The sequence below is a fragment of the Siniperca chuatsi genome, linkage group LG15, assembly GCF_020085105.1.
Source record: "Siniperca chuatsi isolate FFG_IHB_CAS linkage group LG15, ASM2008510v1, whole genome shotgun sequence".
Classification (NCBI taxonomy): Eukaryota; Metazoa; Chordata; class Actinopteri; order Centrarchiformes; family Sinipercidae; genus Siniperca; species Siniperca chuatsi.
In genome coordinates, this window is record NC_058056.1 from 27,374,490 (window position 1) to 27,399,165 (window position 24,676).

Below are 24,676 nucleotides of genomic sequence, written 5' to 3' on the forward strand. Positions count from 1 at the left end.
AACAATGAGAGACATTTACAGGTGCAGTGATGTTTCTGGGCCTGTGGGTAGAAACTCTTCCCGGGTCTGGTTGTTTTGGCGTACAGCGCTCTGTAGCGCCTCCCAGAGGGGAGGAGGGGGGGAACAGGTTGTGTCCAGGGTGTGGTGGGTCTGCAGTGATGTTTCCTGACTCTGGACGTGTTTAAGTCCTGAATGGAGGGCAGGCCGGCACCGATGATCTTTTCTGCGGTCCTGGCTGTCCGTTAGTCCGTTCCTGTCCTGTTTGGTGGCCGATCCAAACCAGACAGTGACGGATGTGCAGAGGACAGACTGGATGATTGCAGAGTAGAACTGGATCCGCAGCTCTTGAGGCAGGCTGAACTTCCTGAGCTGGAACAGGAAGTACATCCTCTGCTGGGCCTTCGTGATGATGATGTCAATGTTGGACGCCCACTTTAGGTCCTGGGAGATTGTGGATCCCAGAAACCTGAAGCCTTCCACAGCAGACACCGTGTTGTTGGATATGGTGATGGCAGTGATATGTGTTTTGCACTTATTAACAATGTAATCATGCCAATAGAGGCACCACAACAGAAACCATTAATATGGGTCTTTTTGGAAAGCAATGATGATGATCAGATTCGTTTTTATTTATTTATTTATTTTTTAATTTATTTAAAGAAAGGGGGGAACAATGCATATTAATGAACATTTACACAAATGTAAATATGCCAGATTATAGCCTAAGGCTAATTTCCATCTGCAGACCCCCTGGCAGGTTAACAGAAAGATAAGAACATACAGTCCACTTCAGTTGGACAGAGACAGGAAAACAAGGTTTTATCGTGTTAGTACAACTACAAACATTCAACAGAAAACAAGTCGAAGGGTCACAGACAACAGTTAAGACACATATCTGTATTGCACAAGCTCTTCTACTGCCGTGTCCTATTGCACACACCCTTACATTGCACTGATCCCTATTGCACACACCCTTACATTGCACTGATTCCTATTGCACACGCCCTTACATTGCACTGATTCCTATTGCACACGCCCTTATATTGCACTGATCCCTATTGCACACACCCTTATATTGCACTGATTCCTATTGCACACACCCTTACATTGCACTGATCCCTATTGCACACACCCTTACATTGCACTGATTCCTATTGCACACGCCTCATTGCACTGATTCCTATTGCACACGCCTTATATTGCACTGATCCCTATTGCACACACCCTTACATTGCACTGATTCCTATTGCACACGCCCTTATATTGCACTGATCCCTATTGCACACACCCTTACATTGCACTGATTCCTATTGCACACGCCCTTATATTGCACTGATCCCTATTGCACACACCCTTATATTGCACTGATCCCTATTGCACACACTCTTGCATTGCACCGATCCCTATTGCATTTTGACTAGGAGATATAGTTAAGCGTATGTTGCACAGGAGTAAGTTTTAACATATTTGGGCTCACACATGATCACATGTTTGTCTCTCTCTCAACCATGATTTTAAATGTTTCTTAAAAGTAGGAAAACTTGTGCTTTCCCTCACTGAGAGTGGAATAGTATTCCAAAATGTTACACTGTGGTATGACCAGACGTTTTGGGAGAAGGCAGTTCGCCTGAGCGGTAGCTCACAGTCGCCTCTGACGGTGGATCGAGTCATTCTTGATCCAGCAGAGCTGGCTTGATAAAATCATTCAATGGTGGAGGCGCCATACCATGTAGGACCTTATAGATCAAACAGGCCGCTTTAAATTGTTTAAAGTTTACAAAATTTAAAAAATTATATTTATCAAGAATTTGGCAATGGTGGTAAGATAAAGGTTTCTTATCTAAGATTTTCAGTGCTCTTTTATAACATGCTTCAATGGGTCCAATAACAGAAAGACTTGTATAGGACCAGCTTGTGATACAGTACTCAATATGAGACAGTATCATTGAGTGCAAAAATGTGACTGCTGCTTTATCAGTTAAGGATGGCCGAATATGTTTAAAATTTCGAATATTAAAATTGATAGTTTTTACAATTTTTCTTACATGTTTTCTAAAGGACAGTCTTGGATCCAGTACCACTCCAAGGTATTTAAATTCATCAACATTTGTTAACTCTTGTCCTCCCAGGTATATTTTCGCTGGGACCAAGGTTGTTGTTGCTTTGGTAAAGAACATAGATACTGTTTTTTTTTACATTAAGGCAAAGGCATGAATCATTCAGCCATTTCTGTAGGTCATCTAGAGCTAAAGAGAGAAAAAATCTGCGATTACTTTACGGCCTAAAACAGAAAGATGGCGCTGTTCTTCCAGAGCAAACAAAGCTTACGTTTTTAGAGTTTCTGTTTTTTTGGAAGATGGTAAAAGGAGAGAAATATCACTTTTAACAGTGCTGAAAAAAATGTTGATCAGTGGATGAAAAGAGATTTAATCATTTATGTAACCTTATTTAATCATGTAATCTTTAATTAATCATTCAAGTCAACATTGGCAGCCATTGGTTTAAGGACTGAAGTGAAGCTGTTAAGTTAAACTTGAGGAAAGTGTTTGTCACTCTTTTGAAATGTACAAATCAAACTTGGTGACACTCGTCATCTTTTGCAAACAGGCTTTTTGTTCATTAATCATCACTTGTATAAAACAGCGTGTTAGTTAAAATCTGAAAAATTATGATTTCTCTGTCAACTGCTGTCTTTCACTGAGGATGGGGGGAAAAAAATCAAATGAGGAAACAGACATGTGATCTTTAACGGACTGATGGTTGGCTTAATAGAAAGGCACGCGTGTCTGCTGAGATGACAGGTTGCCTCCAAAATGGATTTAGAGAGACACGACGGGGAATTATTGACTTTTGTTGTGTTTTACAGCAAGTCAGAAAAACTGATGACAGCTGATGGTGGCTTTGTGTGTGTGTGTGTGTGTGTGTGTGTGTGTTCTTATATCCCGGTGGGGATAACCTGAATGCACACCAACCCATGGGGACTTGTGTCACCGTGGGGAAAACTTTGTGCCTTTCCATCAACTTTGCATAAATCGCTCTTGTAAACATGATTCTGCATCGCACCTGATACCGACTTCATACAACACCGCAGTTTCAGTACATATTTATTAAGATTGTTTTTGGGCATTTTGCCTTCATTGGAAGGTGACAGTATAAGAGACAAGAAACATGGGTAGAAATAGAAGAGTATGACATGGAACAAAGGTCCCTGGTCATAACTGAACCAGGGATTATATATGGATAATATGGTTACATGGTGAGCATCTTCAGTGGGTTTTGCTCAGCTGTCGTGGAACTGATTTGTAGATTGACATTTTTTTCTGAGCACTTTTCATTCTTGATGAATGAACTTTTAAAACTCAACCTTTAAGTCCTACGAATGCTCAAAAGTTTGAACATCTACAGTTCCATGACTGTACAAACTCCATCTGCCGATGAAGACCATGTGATATGGTTGAAAGCTCCGGAACAAACCACTGTAGTTAGTGGACCGTCCAAGGTCAAGAAGGACGTGAACTATTTACTGTTTATCTATAAAAGCATTAATCTGAGCCGAGGCTGACGGTGCAGACGATAAGATTCAAATTTAGGGAACCATTTAATCAAACAATAACTAAACAAGATTTTGATACTTGGTGCTGCGGACACATTTCTGTCAGTACCAAAAATAATTCTGGTTTAATGCACAGCCTTCATCGTACCTGAACGCGCCACAACAGAAGGAGAAAGTACAGTGTGAGAAAGTGTTCGTGGAGGCTGAGTGTTTGTTGTTTTGCTGCTGGAGCACTGTGTGTGTGTGTGTGTGTGTGTGTGTGTGTGTGTGTGTTGTCCTGAGGGATAACAGCAGGTTGACTGTCCTCATTCTGTCTGCTGTACTTTACCTGGTCACAGCTCACTAATACAGCCAGTACACACAGCCTGTAATGTAAACACAAACACACACACACACACGCGCCCACCCACAAAAAAAAAAAAACACACACGCACACACATTGCAGAGGCAAATACATATTATGTCAAATGCATATTGCACACACGAACACACACATCATGAGTCAGCTCAGTCAGTCACGTGGTCATACTTAGAAAATACAGGGACACACATCACATCAAACACACACACACACACACACACACACTGTTCGGTTCTAATTCTATAAGGGGGTCCAGCATGTCTCCCCTGAAACCTCCAGTCCAATTCATTTGATTTCATTACAGAGAGAGAGAGGTAAACTGTACTGCAGGCGAGCGAGGCTGGGTTGCAGCAGTAGTTTTCATTAGGAGCTGCTGGTTAGAGCTGCGATCCAATTTAGACTGCAGGCTGGCAGAGTGGCGAGCTGTGTGTTTTTATTGGTATTTAATCAGCTCAATTGGGACGTTTTATTAGTGCAATGCTTTGTTTCGGAGGACAGACGAGAACTGTAGGTTATTAGGGGCCCTCAAAGTGAGGCTCGGAGTCCCAGCAGGGGTCCAGGAGGGGTTTCGGTGGGTCCAGAGGAGGATGAAATATTGAAAATGTGTCCTGGGTGGCTCAATACGGAGGAGGAGAGCAGTAAAACCACCAGAGTTGGGGGTTCGATTCCCCGTGCTGAAAATGTCAGGATGCAAATTAGAGTCTTAGTTCTGCAAACATGTCTCAGTGGCAGAGCTCTGAGTTATCTCACAATAAAAACCGTCATGGCAAACTTGGATGTACAGAAGGAACAAGATAAATGTCAGTGATGTGTTTATTTTGTCCATTTATTGGAGGACTTTGTAAGTTTGTTTTAGATTAGCTCATTAGCTTGCTTAGCTATAGGCTAGCATGGTTCATATAGGCCTACTTTGAACAATGCTAAGTAGCTAATAGTGATTGAGTTGATGTGATGATGTTCATGTGTCTGTCATCTCTGAACTAGCAGTGTATTTCACGCGTCCTCGCTTTTTCTGGAGCTTTCGACTGCATCACTCAGTCTTCATCAGCAGACGAGGTTTGCCAGGTTGTCATCCAACTGTAGATGGTCAAACTTTCTGTATCCTGTTAGGACTTCTTGTCCATGTTGGCCTAAACGTTGAGCTTGACAATCCCTTCTTGACCTTGAAAACAGGAGCTTTTGACCATATCACAGGTTCTTCATCAGCAGATGAATCGATGTAAGTGATACAAGTGACATGGTAAAAAACTACAGAACGGACCTTGAATGTTTTTGTCAGCTGCTGTTTCCAGGAATGAACTGTCAAGCTGGACAGATTCTGCTGTTTACTTTGGCTGACTTTTTTTTTTTCATACTGGCAGGATAAGAGAGACTGTGAATTTCAGAAACGTTTTAAAACAGTGGTAAGCTACGTGTTGTCCAGTAACCTTGCAGGTTTTCCAGTGGTTGACTTTTAGGTAATTTATCTTTTAAGAAAATAGTTTTTGCATATAAAACGGGATCGACAAAAAGGATCCACTGTAAAAACAACGTTTACGTGACGTGGTACATGCAGAAGCTACTGCCGGGTTCAAGCTACCCGACAGACAAATGGTGTCAGGAACGACAATCGATTGTTTTCTCCTGTGTAGTGTATCATAGTGGACGACAACCGACCTGCACATCTGGGACGCCTCACGACGTCCCAACAAAAAGACAAGTGTACGACAAAATACGGATTTGTGACGTCGACCAATAGGAGCACAGAGCGCTCTTCAACTGAAAACATGGCGAAGAGAAAGAGGAATGATGTTGTTGGTGGAGGAAAGGTCACACTCCTTTCTTCTTTTAGGCTTTTCCGAACCCGAGACAGCCAGTATCAGACACACCGCCTCGGACGCCATCGTTTGTTTGCATTCTTGTTCCCGGAAGTCGGTCCCGAGCAGGGAAAGACGGCAAGCCCATGATTGGTTGGGGACCAACGTGTAGTCTGTCATGTCTCTTGGCCAAGTCACAGCAAGAATTTGACTCTATAATCGCCAGTGACCATTTTAACAGACGACAATATTGTGTCTGAACACCTGGAAAGCACCTATGTGTCCTTATTTGTATAGTTCTGAATTTGTCAGGTTCTAGTGCTGCTGCTGCTGCTGCTGATGAAGATGAAGATGATGAAGATTGAAATGTCATTATTTTTGGTTTCATTAAACTCAGCAAAAATATAAGGTGGATAAACAATTCCAAAACAGAAGCTGTGAGAAGCAAAACAGGTGGAAATATCTAAAGAAGGAAAAGGGAGAGATTTATAAGAGAGAGTGTGGGTGAGAGAATGGAGGGAGAGAGAGTGTGAGTATACATTACACAGAGAGAGGGGGGTGGGGGTGGGAGGGGTGGAGGGTTAGAGTGAGTGAGAGAAAAGGGAGGAGACTGTATGAGTGTGTGTGAATATGACTTTATTCGGGAGTCTGATCACACACGGAGCTCCGGTGAGCGGAGAGAGGAGAGCAGAGCGGCTTCAGCTGTGCTGAGATCAGATGAGAGGAAAGACTTCACACACACTCCTCCCAAACACTCCTTCACCCAGACGTTCTCCTGTGACTTGAGCTCCGTGCGTCTGTTTGGCACAAAACCTGCACTTCTCCATTCCCAGTCCCAAATAAGCTGCCACAGACTCCACACCAGCAACCTGTGAGCTCCTGAGGTCGAGATACATCTCGTGTCCGCGTCTTATGATCATAAAAATGACACTTTAGGTGGATTTGTTGTTTTTCATTCGGGAATGGGTGCATTATGCGCAGAGAAAGCGGCAATGTCCGTCCGAGACCTTGTCTCTTATTTTTCGGAACATTTCCCAAAGACAGGGCTGTGAAGCAGTCCGGACTGCGGTTCAAGTTTGAAGGTTTGTTGAATTTTAAAGTCTCGCTTTGCCTTTTTGCGCGCTGGTGAAAGTTTTTGGGTAGGCTATTTATTTAACATTGTAGGTCCATTTGAAGACTTTTATGAGGTGAAACACATAATCACATTGCGAAGAATAAAAATGTGCCCTTTTCTATAAAATGGGCTCTTTATTATCGGCGCTTTAAAATAAAAGTGCAGTTTACAGCTACTGCGTTATTCTGCACAATAAAGCCAGAGGAAATGTCCTCCTACTGAACAAACAGTGCTATCAGTCAACCCCCCCCCCTCGAGCGCAGAGGACAGCACACATACACACACACACGCACATACGCGCACACACACACGCAGGCGCTCGCCGGCATACCGACACACACTTTGGCGCTGCAGCCGCCGCCGCTGCTGTATCACTGTATCACACCAATGTCACTGCCGAGCTCGTGCTGCTGAGAGCCGCGCGCTCACTGACCGACTGCTCTCCTTCAGGTCCGCTGTTCCCACAGACACCCACCGACCCCCCGACAGACACCAGGCGAAGGATAGCCGGGGACCGGATGCCTTTCTCGGATGGAGAGCCGGCGGCGGTGCCCGTGTGAGATAGGAGAGTCCGGAGCTCCTGCACCGGGAGACAACAACACTGACACGGCTGTTCGTCTGTGCTTAATCGGTGAAATAATCATATCTTAGATCCACCGATCCATTGATCCCATTGACTGTTGAGTGGGAGGAAGGAGAAGGGGGAGACCGCGCGCACCGGACACACCGGGACCATGATCCGGAGCTGCACGGGGGTGCACGGACGTTATCTCTGAAGGATAGAGCCGAGAAGAAGAAAAGGAAGAAGAAATCATAAAGGAAAAGGTTTCTGTTCTTTTCTGCTTGTGCAATATACAGTCACTAATCCCATTAATCTATTGACCCATCGATTGGTGACTGTTTGTTTTGCGCACCGGAGACACCGGGACCATGATCCGGATTTGCTTGAGAGTTATATCGGAAGGTTAGAGAAGAAAAGAAGAATAAAAACAACAAAAAGAAGATTGTTGTTTGTCTTCTACTGTTGAATCAATACCGCTATTGATCCCAGTAATCGGTGACTGGTCTGTGCTGGGAGGGAGAAGGAAAAGCGGGGGAGGTTGTTAAACAAGACGCAGGAGCGCATCGGAGACGGCCGGGGACCATGATCAGGATCTTCCCGGATTTCAGCGTCCAGGTGACGTCTTCGGCAGGCGGTGGACCCGGGGCTGGAGGAGGGGGCGGCGGAGGCGGCGGGATGATGACCGGACCCCCGGTAGGTCGGGTGCCGGTCCCCGGAACCACGAACGGGACCCCGCAGAGCGTGCAGGGAATCACCGCCTACCAGCAAAGGTATGTCGGGAGCTGCAGAAAAACGACCTGTAGCGTTCAGAGTGTTTAATCTAAGTTTAATCTAAAATTTAGAAAAGTGCACATAATCACACTTCAGGACAAATTCTTCAATATTCCTGAAGTGTGTGTTTTGCTGCTTAATTTGCAGCGACATGTTTGTCTCCTGTGGTCTTCCTATAGTAGATCTGCCTGTGATATTTGTATTTTATCCTCCTAAAATCTATTAAAAATCTATTATAGGATTACCACAGATCTTCATGGGACACTTTTATGTTCAGACAGTTGGGCATCTCTACCTCAGTGGGCACTTTTTGGTTTGATATTTTTTAAAGATGTTTTTTGAGATATCATGAAGCGACACCAGTTGGTATTTTAAATCAAAGTTTTAGAAATCCTCCATAACCCTTGGCTGCAGGTACGTCATTCTGTGTAAAACAGGATGAGAGGGTTTTATTGTTATCGGTGAGGGATAAATGTTACAAAAATGTGGCCTTTTCCTCAGTTAATTGCTTTTTTTCCTATTAAACCTGAAAGGAAAAGGAGAATCTGTGACTTTGATGCCTCGCAAGAGGATTAAATTCAATATCCACAGTTTGTTTTGGGATTATTTTTGTGTTTTCAAAGCGAGTTTAACACACAAGCGTTTGTGAAAAGTGCTATACAAAGATATGTATTCAGCAAAGACGCAGGGATGAAGACAGAGGAGGAATGGGGTTGCTGTGATTTAGTGGAAATAGAGGAGTGAAGTCCAGGTAATTCAGTGGAAAAACTGGGATGAGGTTCTGCTAATTCAGTGGAAACACAGGAGGCAATTTATTGGAAATAGAGGATGGAGTTATTTCAGAAGAAAAAGAGAAATGTGAGTGTTTTCCAGCTGGTCATGAAGCTGCAGCTCCTCCAGTCCAACCTGTTTTCTGGTGACAATTCACTCCATCCATCCCCGTTATTTCCTTATTTCCCCTCCACTCTGAATCTAAATGATTGCCTCCTCATCCGGCCGCTCAGTAGGGTTGTTTTTTCTAATCATCTGGAGCGGTGGGGGGGCCAAAACACACCCCACACACTCGCACACTCCTGCCTTATTACCCGAAAAACTCTCTGCATTATGGAGTGTAGCTATGTGTGGGTAAAGTCTAAAATCTATGGGGAGCAAACAAGACATAAATCACAGCCGGGGCCTCTCGGAGCGCGCTGAGAGCGTCTCAGCCCTCTAAAGCAACAAATACGAGCAGAATAGGGGCCGTATTGTTATTTAAAGCAGGGCTCCTGCGCACACACAGACCCCAGACCCCCAGACGGGACACAACCTTATGTTTGTGTCCATATGTGGGAGGCAAGGATTAGAGTAGTGGTTTGACACGTTCTTTGATAATTTCTTCTGACATGAAACCTGATGGAATTCAAGCATGTTGTCATCTGGCAGCTGGGGACCCGTCAGAACTCCTCGAGGACCCTTTGAGGCCCCCAGACCCCAGTTTGTGTGCAGCAAGTTGAAACACAGGCCTAAACGATGAACTTCACCAAGAAAGGTTTGATTATTTGTCTGGATTTCTAACAGCTGCAGAGGCTCGTTTCATCCAAACAGGACGTTTTAAAAAAAATTCTCTCCGTCTTTGGATCCCGCGTCTTCATCGGCCCGTCACCTAGCTGCCCCTCTTCCCCCTCTCTTTACATAATGTTTCCCCCAACAAACAGCTGGGAGCTAATATGTTTATACATTACGCTCCATTATCCACGTCGCCTCCGTTTGACTGCTCTCAGTAAGCAGAGCTGCGATGGAGAGAGAACGAGCGGCCAAACCTCATCTGAAAAGAACGGAGCGAGCACTTGTTTCACCGACACTGGACGAGGTTAAAAAAAAAATAAAATCAGACGTGAGCTGGTGCCATTTCACTCCAGAAACACAGCTGGAGCAAAAGCAGCTTTGGTGCATTGATAAAAACCCAAAACGTGTTCAGATTTTATTTGTTTTTCTCCCCCAAAAATCCAGCTGAGGTGGAGAAAATCCAGTGTCTGAGTTTGCGAATGACGTCAGTGTGGTTCAGGGCTCCACAGTGAGGCCGCTGCTGGGGGTCAAACCTGTGACCCTTCACTTTCTGGTCATGTGACCAAAAAGCTGGCACTGTCTTTGCTTCTGAATATTATTGAGCATCTTTTCGCACACGGACGGATAAATCGGCAACAAGGGATGCAGCAAAAACCAACCTCAGTTTATTGAACGCTCACTTTTGATTTGAACATTTGCATTTAGTCCTGTTTTTACAGCAAAATCAATCTAAATCGCTGCTGCCAAACTGCTGAGCATAATGAGGTAAAAGCACATGTTGACGCCTTTTCTGAATACATAACACACATGTGTTGATCGGCAGGCGTTCGGCTCATGACGATCGCCGGCTGGAGGTCACGGTTCCCCTCTCCACTCTTTATTTTCCGCCACAGCACCGCCTGTAACCCCGTGTTTGTGTGGAGAATACCCAGCATGCCTTTGACCTTGACAGGTCATTGGTATAGAGAGGGAGGCTTTTCAGCTTCCAGGGCTGCAGCCTGGGGGTTAATCACACAGCACACCGATTAGGTTACAATGAATTATACATTTAAAAAAAACAAGGAATTTAAATGAATGTTGAGGAAAAAAGATAGAAAGAAGAAGCAGGCAGTAGTTTCTGTTGGAGGATAATGAGCCATTGCTGACGTGCACACATCAAAGCCTGGAGGAAAATATATTTCAGTGGCTTAAAATATAAAAAGTGAGCAGGATAATTAGATTTTTAGAGATGATAGGAGGAGTTGTGTTCAAATTTAGAGGCGCATAACAAACTCAAGCATCCTTTCATGCAGATGCAAACACCACAACATGACAAGACTCTTCAAATATGCAAAAAATAATGCAGCAGCACAAACAGTCCCTTACTGATTTTGGAATTTGAAGTGAGACATTTGCTGTGATGTGTTTATTATTACACAGAAGGAAGGAGGGTGGAGAGGAGGGGTTATGTGGAGGTGCACAGATCTGATTTACAGGGCAACCATCCAAATAAATCACCCATTACCCCCCCCAAAAAAAAAAGAAGCTGGTTGGTGTTTTTTTTGTGATGGTTAAAAATTGGATAATGGCCCCGCGGTGCAACCTGTAATACAGGCAGAGAGGGAGAATTAAATAAAAAATAAAGACGCACACACAAACTGACTCCAACTGCAACTGAGTGGCGTTGTTGCGCCGGGGTTGGAGAAAATACCGGAGATGTGTGGTGTCCTTTTCTTTCTATCAGCAGCCAGAGGAGGGAAAATGCTCCGAAAAACAACAGAGATTTTGACCGCCCGGCGACGCTCCGCCGCGGGGATTTTAACGGGGATATAGGCGCCGCAGGGGCGGCGAGAATGTAAAGATTTGACGCGCCTGTTTGTTTTTTCCTTCTGAGCGCATGCAGGAAATTCTTCTGTAGTGCCAAACCGAAGCTGTGCGTGTGTGGAGAGAGACAGAGAGGAAGAGAGGGGAGAGACAGCGGGATCTGAGAGGCATTCACCCCGGGTTCCCCCTCACTCCGCTCGGCATGCCTCTGCGGCTGCAGCCCGGTCCTTGCCTTCGCCTCCACCGCCCGTTGTTTTCACGCTCCTGAGCGGCGGCGGCGGATGAGAGAGACAAGCACGAGACGCACGCACAGTACAGCACGCACGCACGCTCAACACACACATACACACACTCACACGTTCACACACACGGACATGGCTTTGTCTTAACACACCGACCATGACGCATTGCTGTCAGGGCGCAGCGCACCGCCGCGGCTCCGCGTCCAGATAAATCTGAGGACAGGAAAAAGGGAAAAGAACAGAAAGTAAGAAATCAAATAATTGTTGCAGGAAGATGGCGCCCACCAAGCCGAGCATCCAGCAGGACCCGACGCGGAGAGAACGGTAACGGGGCATGGATTCTTGTTCCTGCACACACACTCGTCCTCCCTCCCCGCACATTTACAGCTGCACACAAGCGGGTTTGAACGAACCGGCAGCCCGGCGGGTTACTGGCTGTTCCGCGTCGCTTTGCGTTTTATACTGAGCCTGGAGGTGTCAGGAGGAACGCTGTTACCCTTTCCAGAGGAGAGTCGAGGTGTGCGTGCGTGCGTGCGCGCCTGTGTGTGTGTGTGTGTGTGTGTGTGGCTGGTGGCTGGGTAACAGGTCGGTTGGCAGGCTGCTCGGGGAAGCAGAGGACAGTCTTTGCTTCGCCTGGTGTTGTCTCGCCTCTCCTGCCTTTGTGTGTAACTGTGTGTACCTTTTACGTGTGCGCGTGCAGGTTAGGAAGCCATGCAGAGTGTTGACGCTCCAAGCAAGCAAGGTGTGTGAGCATCGAGGAAAACATGTGCATCCGTCGATGACAAACGTCTGTGTGTGTGTGTGGGCAGCACTACTACTGCTGTATACAGTGTGTGTGTGTGTGTGTGTGTGTGTGTGTGTGTGTGTGGGGCTCAGAGGAATTAACAGGAAGTTTTAATGTGGAGGGATGTGCATAGATTTGCCTGTGCAGGTCAAACTGAGCAGACCTGAACATGACCTTAAAGCTGGTTCACTGGTCCAGATTATTAAAATGGAATTAAGGTGGAAATATGAATAATTGTGTTTTTATACATAAACGTGTTTTCTGCTCAACTAGTGGATTTATGTCTGTCCTGATATTTTCTCACCATGGAGCTGATCTATTCTCTTCATTACCTTGATAGGAAAACCTATTTTTTGGGACCGTTGATGAAGAGGTTCTGACATTTTACTGTCAAAAACATTTAAAATGATTTATGATACTTTATTTTTATACCTGTCGTTTAGAAAAGCGTCGATTCTAAGTACAGGACGCACTGGACATCCTTTCCTGGATTGCAGTAATCCAGATTTTTTCACCTGTTGATTTAGAGATGCCAAGCAATGACATAACTTTGATTCTATTCTTTTCAATTATGTTTTCTATTATTCAAACCTTGTGACAGTAGGTATTGTTTTCCTGCAGGAATACACCTGTTTTCCACCTGTTGACTTGGAGAAGACAAGCAATCAAATGGCTTTATCTCTATTCCGTTCTGTTCTACGCCGTTAGTCGGCATTAGGTATTGGAGTTGACTCGGTGGAAATACATTTCTGTTCAGAACGTAACTTATTACATTGATGCCTGCTGTTTCAGATGTGACGCATCAGACATCGTTCTCTCGGTAGAAACGTGCGTTTCACCTGTTGAATTATAAGCAGTCAGACGTCGGCCTCACCATGACTCCTTTCTGTTGGTCTGTTCAAATGGTCCAGCATTTGGCACATTATGTTTTTGGTGTAGTTATATTTGAAACTATATTTTTATACCCATTGTTTCAAAGGTCTTTTCCCTTCTGGCAGGCCTTTCTGGACAGGAACACACGTTTTTGTTACCTGCTGGTTTAGAGAACGCAGAACTTTGACTCTGTACGTTACATGTTTAGTCAGCATTTGGCAGTCGACTTGGTGGAAACACATTCCAACTTTTTATTTCTACCTGTTGTTGTCAAGCGGGTTTCTGTCATATGTGGGACATATTGGACATACTTCTTTGGATATTCTGTGCGTTTTGTCACCAGCTGTTTCAGGAATGACAAGCAATCGCATGTAATAGTGACTCTATTCTGTTGTGCTTTGATGGCCACAATGGTAGTGGTGTGTATTTCAGTGATACTGAGGTGAAAAGGGAATCTACTTTGATTTCTAGTGTGGATTCAGTCTCCGTGTGGTAACACGTAACACTTTTCAGTCTTTAAACGTAATGAGACGTGTTTAACGCAGCAACGGCGGTCTCTCTGCGACAGCATCGTAGGACGATGAGACGTTATTTGTTGGAAGCTGTTTGCTCTGAGTATGAAGGGATTTGACTTTAGCGTGAGCAGGTGATGGTGTTCATATGGATGGGAGGTGATGACACTCGTTTTTCTCCCCTCTTTGTAACCTTTACACTAACATCTGTTGTTATGAAGAAAAAGGTGCAGCGGATCATTTTGTTCCAGCTCGCTGAGGTCGTCTCCCTGCTCGTCGGGCCCTCGCTGGCTCGTCGTGTCGCTGCTGTTATTTCAGTCAGACATCCTCCTGTTTAACAACACAACACCTGCTCTGACAAAACTGCAGCTGACAGGAATGTAAATGCTCACTCTGAGAAACATTTTGTACAAACTTGAACATTTGGCAAATATTGTGCGACAGTTGTATTTTGAGATACGAAGCTTTGATGTATTTTTGTTGCTGCGTCTTTGCCACAGCGTTTCTGCAATCCTGTAATTATTTGGAAGGACTCAGGTGTGTGTCTGTGTGTGTGTGTGTGTGTGTGTGCCTTTTTAAATAGTGAAACCAGATAAACTGAACACTGCAGGAACAAAATAACCCATCAGCCTGCAGCTCAGTTTGCTGTGTGACCAGAACAAAACTGTCACACTGTTTAGTTTACATCACATGACTGAAGATGACATGCACCTGCTATCTGAACCTTCAAGTGTGAGTTTTAATTTTTTCTCGACAGTCTGTCTGAGCTGTGTTAGCATGTATAACATGACAAAACAGAAAAAAGAACTAACTAGCAACACAGTCTCACGGCAGTTTGTGAAATACGAAGTTTAAGGACACAAATTTGAATTTTTTTTCGTGACTTTCACACTAATGTATTTCACTTGGACGTTTTCCTCCCGGTCAAGTTAGCAATAATAAAAATGTAACGTCCGGATAGACTTTCAAACTAAAGAAACATTTCAGGTGACGCAGTTTGGTCAGGTTTAGGAAAAGATCGTGGTTTGGGTTAGAATAAATACTTCCTTAAAACAATCAACGTTGACCGTTGGTTTCACACAGGAAAGGAACCCTGGTCTCCTGTGTGAAAGTCCTGTGTTTGACCCCGACAACCTCCGCCCTGTGCGGACTTTGTCACTCTTTATACTGAGTTTGTCCAAAATGGAAAATTCATGTCCATGTACACAAATCTATAGATAAAATTTCGTGACTATTCCACGAACTGCCGTGAGCCTGGGTTGTAACTAGGCGTGACCCGAGCCGGTCTGCATGCTTGGGACCAGGGTCATTTCTTTTTAGTTTCTTTCTTACTTATGACATCTTAATCCATTTTTTAAATGTACAGGTATCGGCTGTATGAAATCGGATCAGTTTCCGAGTGTTTGTACACAGAATATTGAACATATCTGCAAAATGCGGGCTACCACCATTTTTGCAACAAGTCCTCATATCTGAACAACAGTATAAGTCATTTGTATTCCAGAAAGCAGGAATGTTCCATAAATTAGAGTAAAGTTTAGGCAACAAAATGTACTTTTCAAATGTTAGGGAAAGATTGTGGTTAAGGTTAAGAGAAACCAACGTTGATTATTGGTTTTAAATGGAGGACGAACAGTTTGTGTCCAGGGTTGATGTCGAGGTCTGTTGTCCCGAAAACACCAACAGGTTGTTTTAAGTGTTTGAACAAACGACTGATGCTGTCATTTTTATGATGAGGACAGTTTACGTTTTTAAATTTTTACCCCTCGATTTGAATGTCACAGTTTGGGGGTTTTTTGTTTTGTTTTTTGGTCTCTGTCTCAAACTTGGTCTCAAGACCCAGACTTGTCTTGCTCATAATAATGATTTCAACCATATTGTCAAGACCTGTTCAATAGCTGGACAGTCATCCAGTAAAGTCAGTCTGAGTTCTAAACTTTTTCCTGTTTTAAATGTTCAGTGAGTGAACAAACAATGTAATCAGCAGAGTCAACAGTCGTCATGAGAATGATGTGTTTTTGACAGTGTTACAGTTTATTACCACAGTAAAGATGAGTACAATATACAGCAGACTATGACTGGAGTCAGAGGTATCAGGTCAGTGCTGAGCAGCAGATTAACAGCCGGCTATTTGCATACGTGTGCTGTTAAAGAGCAGAGAGCAAGCGGAGGGTCGGAGGTCAAATGTGTAGAGCTGAAATTACACTTCACTGCTGTTCAGCCTTTACTTTCACTGATTCTGCTACAAAAAGGTTGTATCCTTTAATTTGTCCTGAACTGAGGAGGCAGGAAGCTCCGACCTGACGGGAGGAAGTTGAATTCATGCTGTTGAGTGTAAGACTTATTATCTGATATCACCTCGGCCTTTCTGCTCACCTGCTGAGGGTGAAACGCTCTGAAATTTCTCAGAGGGAATCTGGTGATTTTACAGCTCATACAAGTGATGAAAACCAGTTTCTGTCTCTCTGACTGAGTCCTGAAGGAGATGAGGCTCGGAGGCTCATGTCGGATTTATGCAGAAACTGATTTTGGTGGATAGTTTAGGGGAAATTTCCACAACAGCTGGCGTGTGTTTAGTTTGAAAACCTAAAAGAAAAATGCAATGACGGCCCAGTGAGGCAGTGTGTTGTTTCTGACGAGTGTGTGTCCCAAACAAAAACCTCCAGAGCTTTTTAGACCAAAATGAGAGATGCAAACTATGTTCTGGCTTTGCGTTCTGGTAATTCAGAGGTCAAACAGTTTAGTCAAGTTAAAAGTTTGTTTTAATTTGATGTTTTCCCTCTGGTCTCCGGATGGATGATTGAATTTAAACCTTGTGCTGCTGCCCAAAACACCAAACCATCGCAGTTTTCTGTTTCTTAAAAGCTAAACCAGGTTTTTCTGGCGTAAATCTTGTGCATCCAGGAAATGCACTGAATAACCACACTGGGCATTTTGAATATTTTATTCCATAGTTAGTTACAAATCACGAGCAGTACAGTTATCCTGTTAATTTGTTATGTAGATTTTTATAATTACAATTACAATTGTAATCAATTACCCAGAACCCGAGGCGACAGGTGATGGAACAGAAAAAAGCTGCAAAGAGAAGAGGCTCAGTAAATATACTACTAGTGTACTTTACATTTCTGCCAACCATTTTCTATAGTTAATCAATAGTGCAGTACCTTCAAGGCAACCATTGGTTTCACTAAATTTCAGTAGGATGTGGAACTTGAAAGGTGGCGTAGTTGAGAGCAGGGACTGTTTTGAAATGCCTTCTTGTTGTTGCGTTCAATGATACATCCAAAATGACCACTCATCTGCTTAGAAGCATGTGGTTAGGAGCTCCTGTATGTTGTTTTAAAGTCCGATAACAATTATTAAGCACAAATGGATGCTGTCCAAAGCATGATGTGAATTTGGTCATTTCTCGAAACTTAAAACAAGTTTCTGAAGCGACCCATATGAGCTCATCTTCCTCTGCCTGTGTAGTTAGGACAACAAACTGCAGGATCAAAGCCAGACTATGAATCTTTTCAAAGAAGAGATGATGCAATCATTCATTTACAAATCAAAGTTGATTTCAAACTAAATAAAAAATACCTGTTCCAACTTTACGTGCTCTGGTATGACCAGTAGCTTATGGTCACTAATGTTAGCTAACTTTAGATGCAAGCTGCGGTATGACTGCGACATTATTGAGACAGTTTTCTGAATGGATGTATCTTGTCTACTTGTGCTACTGCTACGTTATATTTGAACATGTTGCTGATAAAAGGTTCAGGGTTCGTCACAAAATGAAAACACGTAAACAGACTGTACCACCTCAGGACAAGTTTCCTGCTTGAGGTCCCGTTTCACTCAGGTCAGGCAGGTCAGGTCTAAAGCAATACAGCAACTCACTCGAGAGCTTCTTGGGAATCAGTGCCTTTGTTCCATAATCTGAGATGGTTAGCTAGTCTCGCTTTAAGGTTCTGGAAACATCAGCATAGTTAAAGGAAACTAATATTTACTGCTGGTGGGAGAACTGAACCCAGGTCTCCAGTGTCATCGGTACACCCAACCATCCAGCGCAGTCTACTCTGCGAGATGTTTGGCGGCGCTATTATAACATCACACTGCTTCCTGCTTTGGTACTGAACTGTGAAGCAGTTCTATTTATTTTTTTAAAAGACTACCAATGCTGTTGTGTTCTTGGAGAAGACAGGCTGGCTGAACAATCTTATTTTTCTGCATCAGATGTGTCCTTGAATGCACCGTCAAGATGAGACTTCTAAACAGCTCCTCCTTGTAACTCCATTATGAGCTGATGCCCCAACATTGATAGAAAAAAAGTGATTAAATCTTTTATTGTGATGAATCCTCTCTCTGCAGCAGCTTTCTAGTCTCTGCAAGCTGCTTTTCATAGAAATGAACAGAAACCAATGGCTGCCTGGAAGGAATGAAATCAATCTAAAAACTGATGGTTTGTTTAGGCAATAAAGTGTACAAATTTGTAAGTAATCCATCTATTAATTTCTCCCCTCATCCATCCATCTTCTACTCCCTCTAATGCTAAATTCTCCCACCATTTATTCCCTGCCTACATCCATCTATCCATCCATCCCTCCATTCATCTCTCCATCTGCTCCCCTCCCCCTCCATCCAGCAGTGTGTGTGTATTTCTGCTAAAGGCTGTCAGGCAGCGATGGCGTTTTGGCTGAGCTGCTGTTTGTGGATCTATTTCTGGGGGCATTTCAGCGGCGATAGGCATCTGGAGGAGACCAAATTAATTTCCAGGTAGAGAGAGAGAGAGAGAGAGAGAGAGAGGAAGTGGGGGTAGACGAAGAGGAGGAGGAGGAGGACAGACTTCATAGCTGACTGCACAAGTGCTCCCACTATCAGTATACTACAGTGGCTCTGGAGAGGAAGATGATGGAGAGATGATGGAGAGAAGAGGACTGGACGAGAGAGCAAGACAGAGACTGAGCAGTAGTGAGGGGGAGAAAATCAGAGGCAGAGAAGAAAAAGAGGTGGACATTAAAAACAGCAAGGGAGAGGAAAGGAGGAGATATGATATGATGGGGGTCGACGGGAGGAGAGAGATAAAGATTTGGGTATTTTGTGGGGAGACTGTCCTCCCAACAAAAACGGCTGCATTGGTTGTTTCAGCCCCAAAACGACATGGTTTACATTCAAGTGACAGCGCCCTCTGGTGGCCGTTGTTATAGAGCGACAAAGTCCATGTGGGGAGGAGGTCGGGGTGGGTGGATGGCTTCAACAAAATGTCGGTATTTAACACGGGAGACCGCTGTTTGTTTCCCGTTTCTTAACACACAATAGAAAGCATGACCGCGATCGTCCTCCAACCGTCACCGTGTGGTTGTTAATGTAACCATGATGGCGAAGGTCCCCTGACCATAACAAAGCACCTGTTTTAACCCAAACCACGATGTTTTCCTAAACCTAATCCAGTTGTTTTTGTGCCTAAACTTAACCGAACTGTAACCATATATGCGTTGCCACATCATAAAACATAAAAACACATTCGTCAAAAGTTATTTGTATATGGACAAACACTGTACTCTATTTTGTCTTTTAATTTGGAGGACTTGTTTGTAGGAGGGACAGACAAATGACTTATGAATGGAAAAAACCTGAATAAATTAGTGTAGAAACATAAATGTAAGTGAAAATGATGTATGAAAACACCAAATGAGGGAATATCCTTTAGAGGTATGGTGTTTATCCCTCCAGTAGAGTTCCACACACTTGGTAAATCTGTCATAAGGAGCATTGAAGCTGTTCTCGAAGCCTCCTGTTGGCAACGCCTGACTAACACATTTAAAACGTTTTTTTTCAAACTTTATTAGTCATTCAGCTCTGTTACCACAAAACGTGTGTGTGTGGCGTAAACCACCATTTAGTTTGTCACTTGTTACTAAGTGGTTGCTAAGGTGTTTGCCAGTGCTTTTCCAGGTGGTTGCTAAGTGGTTGTTATGGTGTTTTGACAATTATTCGGGCATCACAAAGTTTCTGTGGGGTTCTGAATGGAACCCAGGCTTTGCTTTTAATGGGCCTTTCTCAACCTGCATTCTTGTCTGTACGTGTTTTCTTGTGAAACGCCATCAGTCACAGCCCAAGTACTGTTCCAATTCAAAGTCCACATCTAGACGAGTACAGTCCAAATGACCGGAAGTGTTCTTTCCCCGCCCGTTTTATTGGGGATACTCTGGGAGCTGACTTGTGTGGACTTGGAGTAGCCAAGTATCATTTTGTGCCAACCGGCAGCAATGGTGGATAAGAAGCTGTTAGAATTTTCCTCCTAGGACTAAATTTTGATATTTTTTCAGGCGTAAAAGTAACCATTTATATTTCGAATACTATATCAATTTTTCCAAATAATGCCGGTTTGGAATTTTTTGATGCATAGTAAAATTCCTTCTGAAAGATAAATCTTAGTCTCAGAGATGAAATATAATATTTGTTGCTGCTACATTAGTTTGTCTGAAGGTAAAGTTAAGGTTCATGTTTTGATTGGACAGTGCGGCCTATATAAAATTTCATTTTATTTTTTCAATATACATTACATATCTTTTTTTTGACTGCATCTCACTGTCAGTGAAGTTTTTTTTTTCTTCCAAAAAAGTCAGTTGAACTTGGAGTTGAGATTATTTCGTCACAGTACGATACAGTTGTGTAGAAGTGATCACCGGAGCCGAGCTGAGCTGGTACTGCGTCCTCCCGTCCTCGAGTTGAACTTGCCAAGTACGCAAGTCTGACCTTTGCATACTCAGGCCGAATGTTAGAAAATCTAAAACATCAGTCACTAATCACATTAATCTGACTCTGCACAGCATGTAAACAGGAATATGAAATAATAGGTGTATAAGCAACCCATATATATATGAAATGGCTTAATGCAAATAGTTTGATTTAGAATAAGGCGACAAATTTGTGGTGGAATAAGTACAAAATATATTCATTAAAAGTAACAATGCCATAATGGAAAAATATTTTCAGGTTTTTCTGAAGTAAAAGTAAACAAGTATCAGCAGTAAAACGGGATGGATGAAGAAGAGACAGAGAGTGAGAGCAACAGAAACAAAGGAGGAAAGAAGAGGAGGAATGGAAGAAAAGTGATGCGGAATTAATGCAGAACAAAAAACCTGACAGAACTGAAGAGAAGGGAAAGGAGCAGCGAAGAGCTGAAAATGAGAGAGAGTGTAGAGACAGCGAGAGATAGGATGTGATGGTTGAGTCACTCATCGACCTGATTGGCTCTCACCAGCGAATGACTGTTAGGTTGAATCAAACTCACCCGCAGGCTGGATAAGAGCCTCTTAAAGCCTGCAGGAGTGCTTGGTTTGCTGTCCCAGAGGAGGCAGGCGGATGGGAACACCTGCCTGATCGCCCAAAGCCTGCACATATGTGTGTGTGTGTGTGTTTGGTTTAAAAATGAACCGGCTGGTTGTAAGAAAGTGGTGGAAAAAATCTTCTTAGAAAAGAAAAAATGGTTTGCACTGTGTTTTCCAGTTCTATTTTTTTGTTTTCCTAATTTAACCTAAATTATTTACCAGGTATTGCTAACATGCAGTTGGTGGCTTTCTGCTTTATACATTTTTAAACTGAATATTTTTTGGTTTTGGACTGTTGGTTGGATAAAACACGTTATTTGAAGTTGCACTTTAGAAGCATGTGATGGGAATTTTTTACTTTTTTTTTTTAGAAACACAAAAATCTATATTTTTTGAAGGCAGAGACTTAGTCTTTCCACTTACAGATCTTTGTTCTTTATATTTTTTTACTTTTTATTTCTCTTCCAAAAATTTAGATTTTTTTTAAAAAGGATTTCTTGTACATATGACACATTTTCAAGTATATTCTTAATTGTTATGCAGCATGATCTGATGTTTATGTGTTTTGTGGGTCGAATGCAGCCACCTGACTTTGTCTGATGTTAGAATCTGTCCTCTGCTAAAAAAAAATGGGTAAGACAGACTGGGAGAAAGAAAAAGACTGGAGTGGGAGAATGAGAAAGTAAAACTGTGAGAGAAAGAGAGCCTGTGGTGGTGGTAGTGTTGGCGAACTTTCAGAAACAACAGAAAAACCACAAAGTTGGCTTTGTCTCCAAAACACCCCCTCCCTCCTCTTCTTCCCCCTTCCTCCCCAGGCGCAAAATAACACAATAAAATGTCCCATTACCCCATTCTGACGAGCGAGAGACAGACACAGAAACAGAGAGAGAGGGGCTGGTCTGAGGTTTTGGCAGCTGGTCGGTGGTTTGGTGGTTTTTGTGGAGCAGCGAGTGTTTGAGCGCGGCCAGCTCCTGACGTGTTGTTAGGAAACAGCTCGAGACGCATAAACAGCCAGAAAAAAACAAGTCCTGACGCTTTAAGTTTTGTTTCAAAAGCAGAGTTTTGGTCCTGCTTCCCTCTGTGATTTCACCAGATTGGTTTTGTCCAGACATGCATGTAAACATGGTTATCAGAGAGAGAAGAAAAAACAGTCCGCTGATGTGTCTGTAGTTTATGTCTGAGTGAAAATTGCTTTTCTTTTCAAACTGAATTTACATTTGTCTTTGGGAATAAAATGCATAGAAAATGTCTCCAGCCAGCAATTGAGGCTCGGCTGCAGCAGCAGTTTGCACGTCGTTACCAAATGACAATGTGTAAATTTCCTGCACGCTGCTCTGACACAGACTCTGGTTTTGTCCCAGATGGAGAAATGTATGAAAATGTAAATGATGCTGCACACTGCTGAAGCGTTTTTCAGGGCCTGAAAAGTAGCACAAACATGTTGTTAGTAACGTTTTCTTGATTTTACATAAACAAATCCTGTTTTTTGCTGTTATATACCAGTAGTGATCAAACCTGTATGCAATTTCTGAAATCTTTTCTTTCTTATTTGTTCTGAACACTTGTTTGTCTGGGTTATCCCTCCAGTTATGGGACTTACATTTCTGGTTAGGTTACTGAATGATGATGATGGGGGGGGGAAAAAGCTTTCCAACTTTCTGAAGCGTTATGTTGTTCTAAAGGCCTCCGTAAGCTTCAAATGAACCAGTTTGTAAGTCTGAACAAGTCTGAAGGCAAAAGTTTTTCTACTCGTTCTGAATGGCCAAATGTCATCACAGCTGTGCGCACTTTCAGTCTCTGCTCAAAGGCGTTCATAGTGTTGCACTCGTTTGTACACACAGCGACTGAAGCCAGTCATTCCGTAAAGTGGGCGTGGTTGCTGGATTTTCTGTTTCAGCAAGTTACAAACATTGTCAAACTATAGAGTTGTGAAGTGGGAGAAGCTTTGTCCAGCACCTCTGGTTGTGGTAGTAAAACCCTGATTAGTTTTTCCCGTAGACAATGTTTCGTGACTCACAGTTGGATCTCTTCTACGGCTTGGATCAGCATGAAACTCTCCCGGTTCAATCATCAGTCCAAAATATTAACAACTGCGCTAGAAAATATCTGGTTCTTTGATTTAAAAAGTCAAAGGTACAAGCTTGTGTTTCAGGGGAGAAGTTAACTACGACTCCAAAGGTGCATTTCAGCAAGAAACATCAAATCACTGAGCTTAACATTCTGTCACGTGTGCCGCTAACGAACATGGAAGCTAAAGATGACGCTGTTTAGAAAACTGATTTTATAATCTTTCGCTTAAATCCGTTCACTGTTCATTTTGGGGTCAACTTCGGTTGAATTCTGCAACTATGGCATCACGTTTTGTTAACAACTGCAACAACGAAGCGTTTTGAATTCGCTAACTGACTGGTTTCTTCTCCATGGCAGTGGTGGCTGAGGCTCATGGGTATTGTAGTATTTGACTTTGAATTGCGTTTTCTTATTTCTGGAAAAGAACCTGGAAGTTCACTTTGGTTCTTTCAAAGTTATGTAATTTTGTCCCGTGAATACATTTGAATACTTTTCATTTCGATGGAAACACAACTGCTGTCAGACTGAAAACTTGTAACAGTGTAACTTTACCGTCAATCACTAAAGATTTGCTTCTAAAACATAAAAACCAACAGCTTCTCCTTCATGCCGTCACCTCCTCTTCTTACCTTTCCTCTCCTCTCTTCTCTTATTCTCATCTCTCCTCTCCATTCCTGTATCTTTCTCCTCTCATTGTTATTTGTCCTCTCCTCTTTTCTCCTCTTCTCCTCCTCTCCTCTGTTCTCCTCCTGCCGTCTCCTCTCCTCTTGTAGACAGAGGATGTAATCAGCTCAGACCTGCTGACTCTGCAGCTTCCCACCTCAGGACCAATATCTTACCTGTCCTTGAAAACACACTTCAATTATACTACACTTTAGATTGGTTAAACACACACACACTTTCATTCCCGCTCTGTCCCTTCTCTATATTACTCTTTCCCACTTTTGTATTATTTATGCTCTCTTCCTCTTTTTGCTGTTCCTCATTCTCTCTCATTCTCTTCTTATGGTTTCTCTCCCAATTTTTACTGTTTTTTCTTTTTCTTCCTGTCCTTTCTCTGACTCCACTTTTTCTTTCTCTCTATTCCTCCCACCTCTCCCATCCCTCTCTCTTCTCTCTGTCCCTCTAACCCTTCCCTTCTTTCTCTTGTGACCCCTCCGTCCTCTCTCGCTGGCTCAGGTTCTGGTAGTGATGTTAATGGCCTGGGAGGGGTGGAGGAATGATGGAGGGATAGTTGAATTGCGGGTGCTTCAAACCCATTGGAGTCAATAGAAAGAGGTGACTTCCAGTGTTCATTACATGTCATTTGAGCAGTGTGATCTCCACCTATAAGTTCTTGGTCATATCAGAAAATGGTACTACTCATCTGCA

At 43.2% G+C, this 24,676-nt stretch overlaps 1 protein-coding gene across 1 annotated transcript in view; it reads left to right on the plus strand.

Moving 5' to 3' along the window:
• Nucleotides 1-6,834: 6,834 nt before the first annotated feature.
• LOC122862015 (neuronal PAS domain-containing protein 3) overlaps nucleotides 6,835-24,676 on the plus strand; it is a 316,717-nt gene continuing 298,875 nt past the window's right edge. The window contains 1 exon segment of the mRNA XM_044167164.1: nucleotides 6,835-8,156. Coding sequence (XP_044023099.1) covers nucleotides 7,969-8,156 — 188 coding nt within the window. The 5' untranslated portion in view covers nucleotides 6,835-7,968.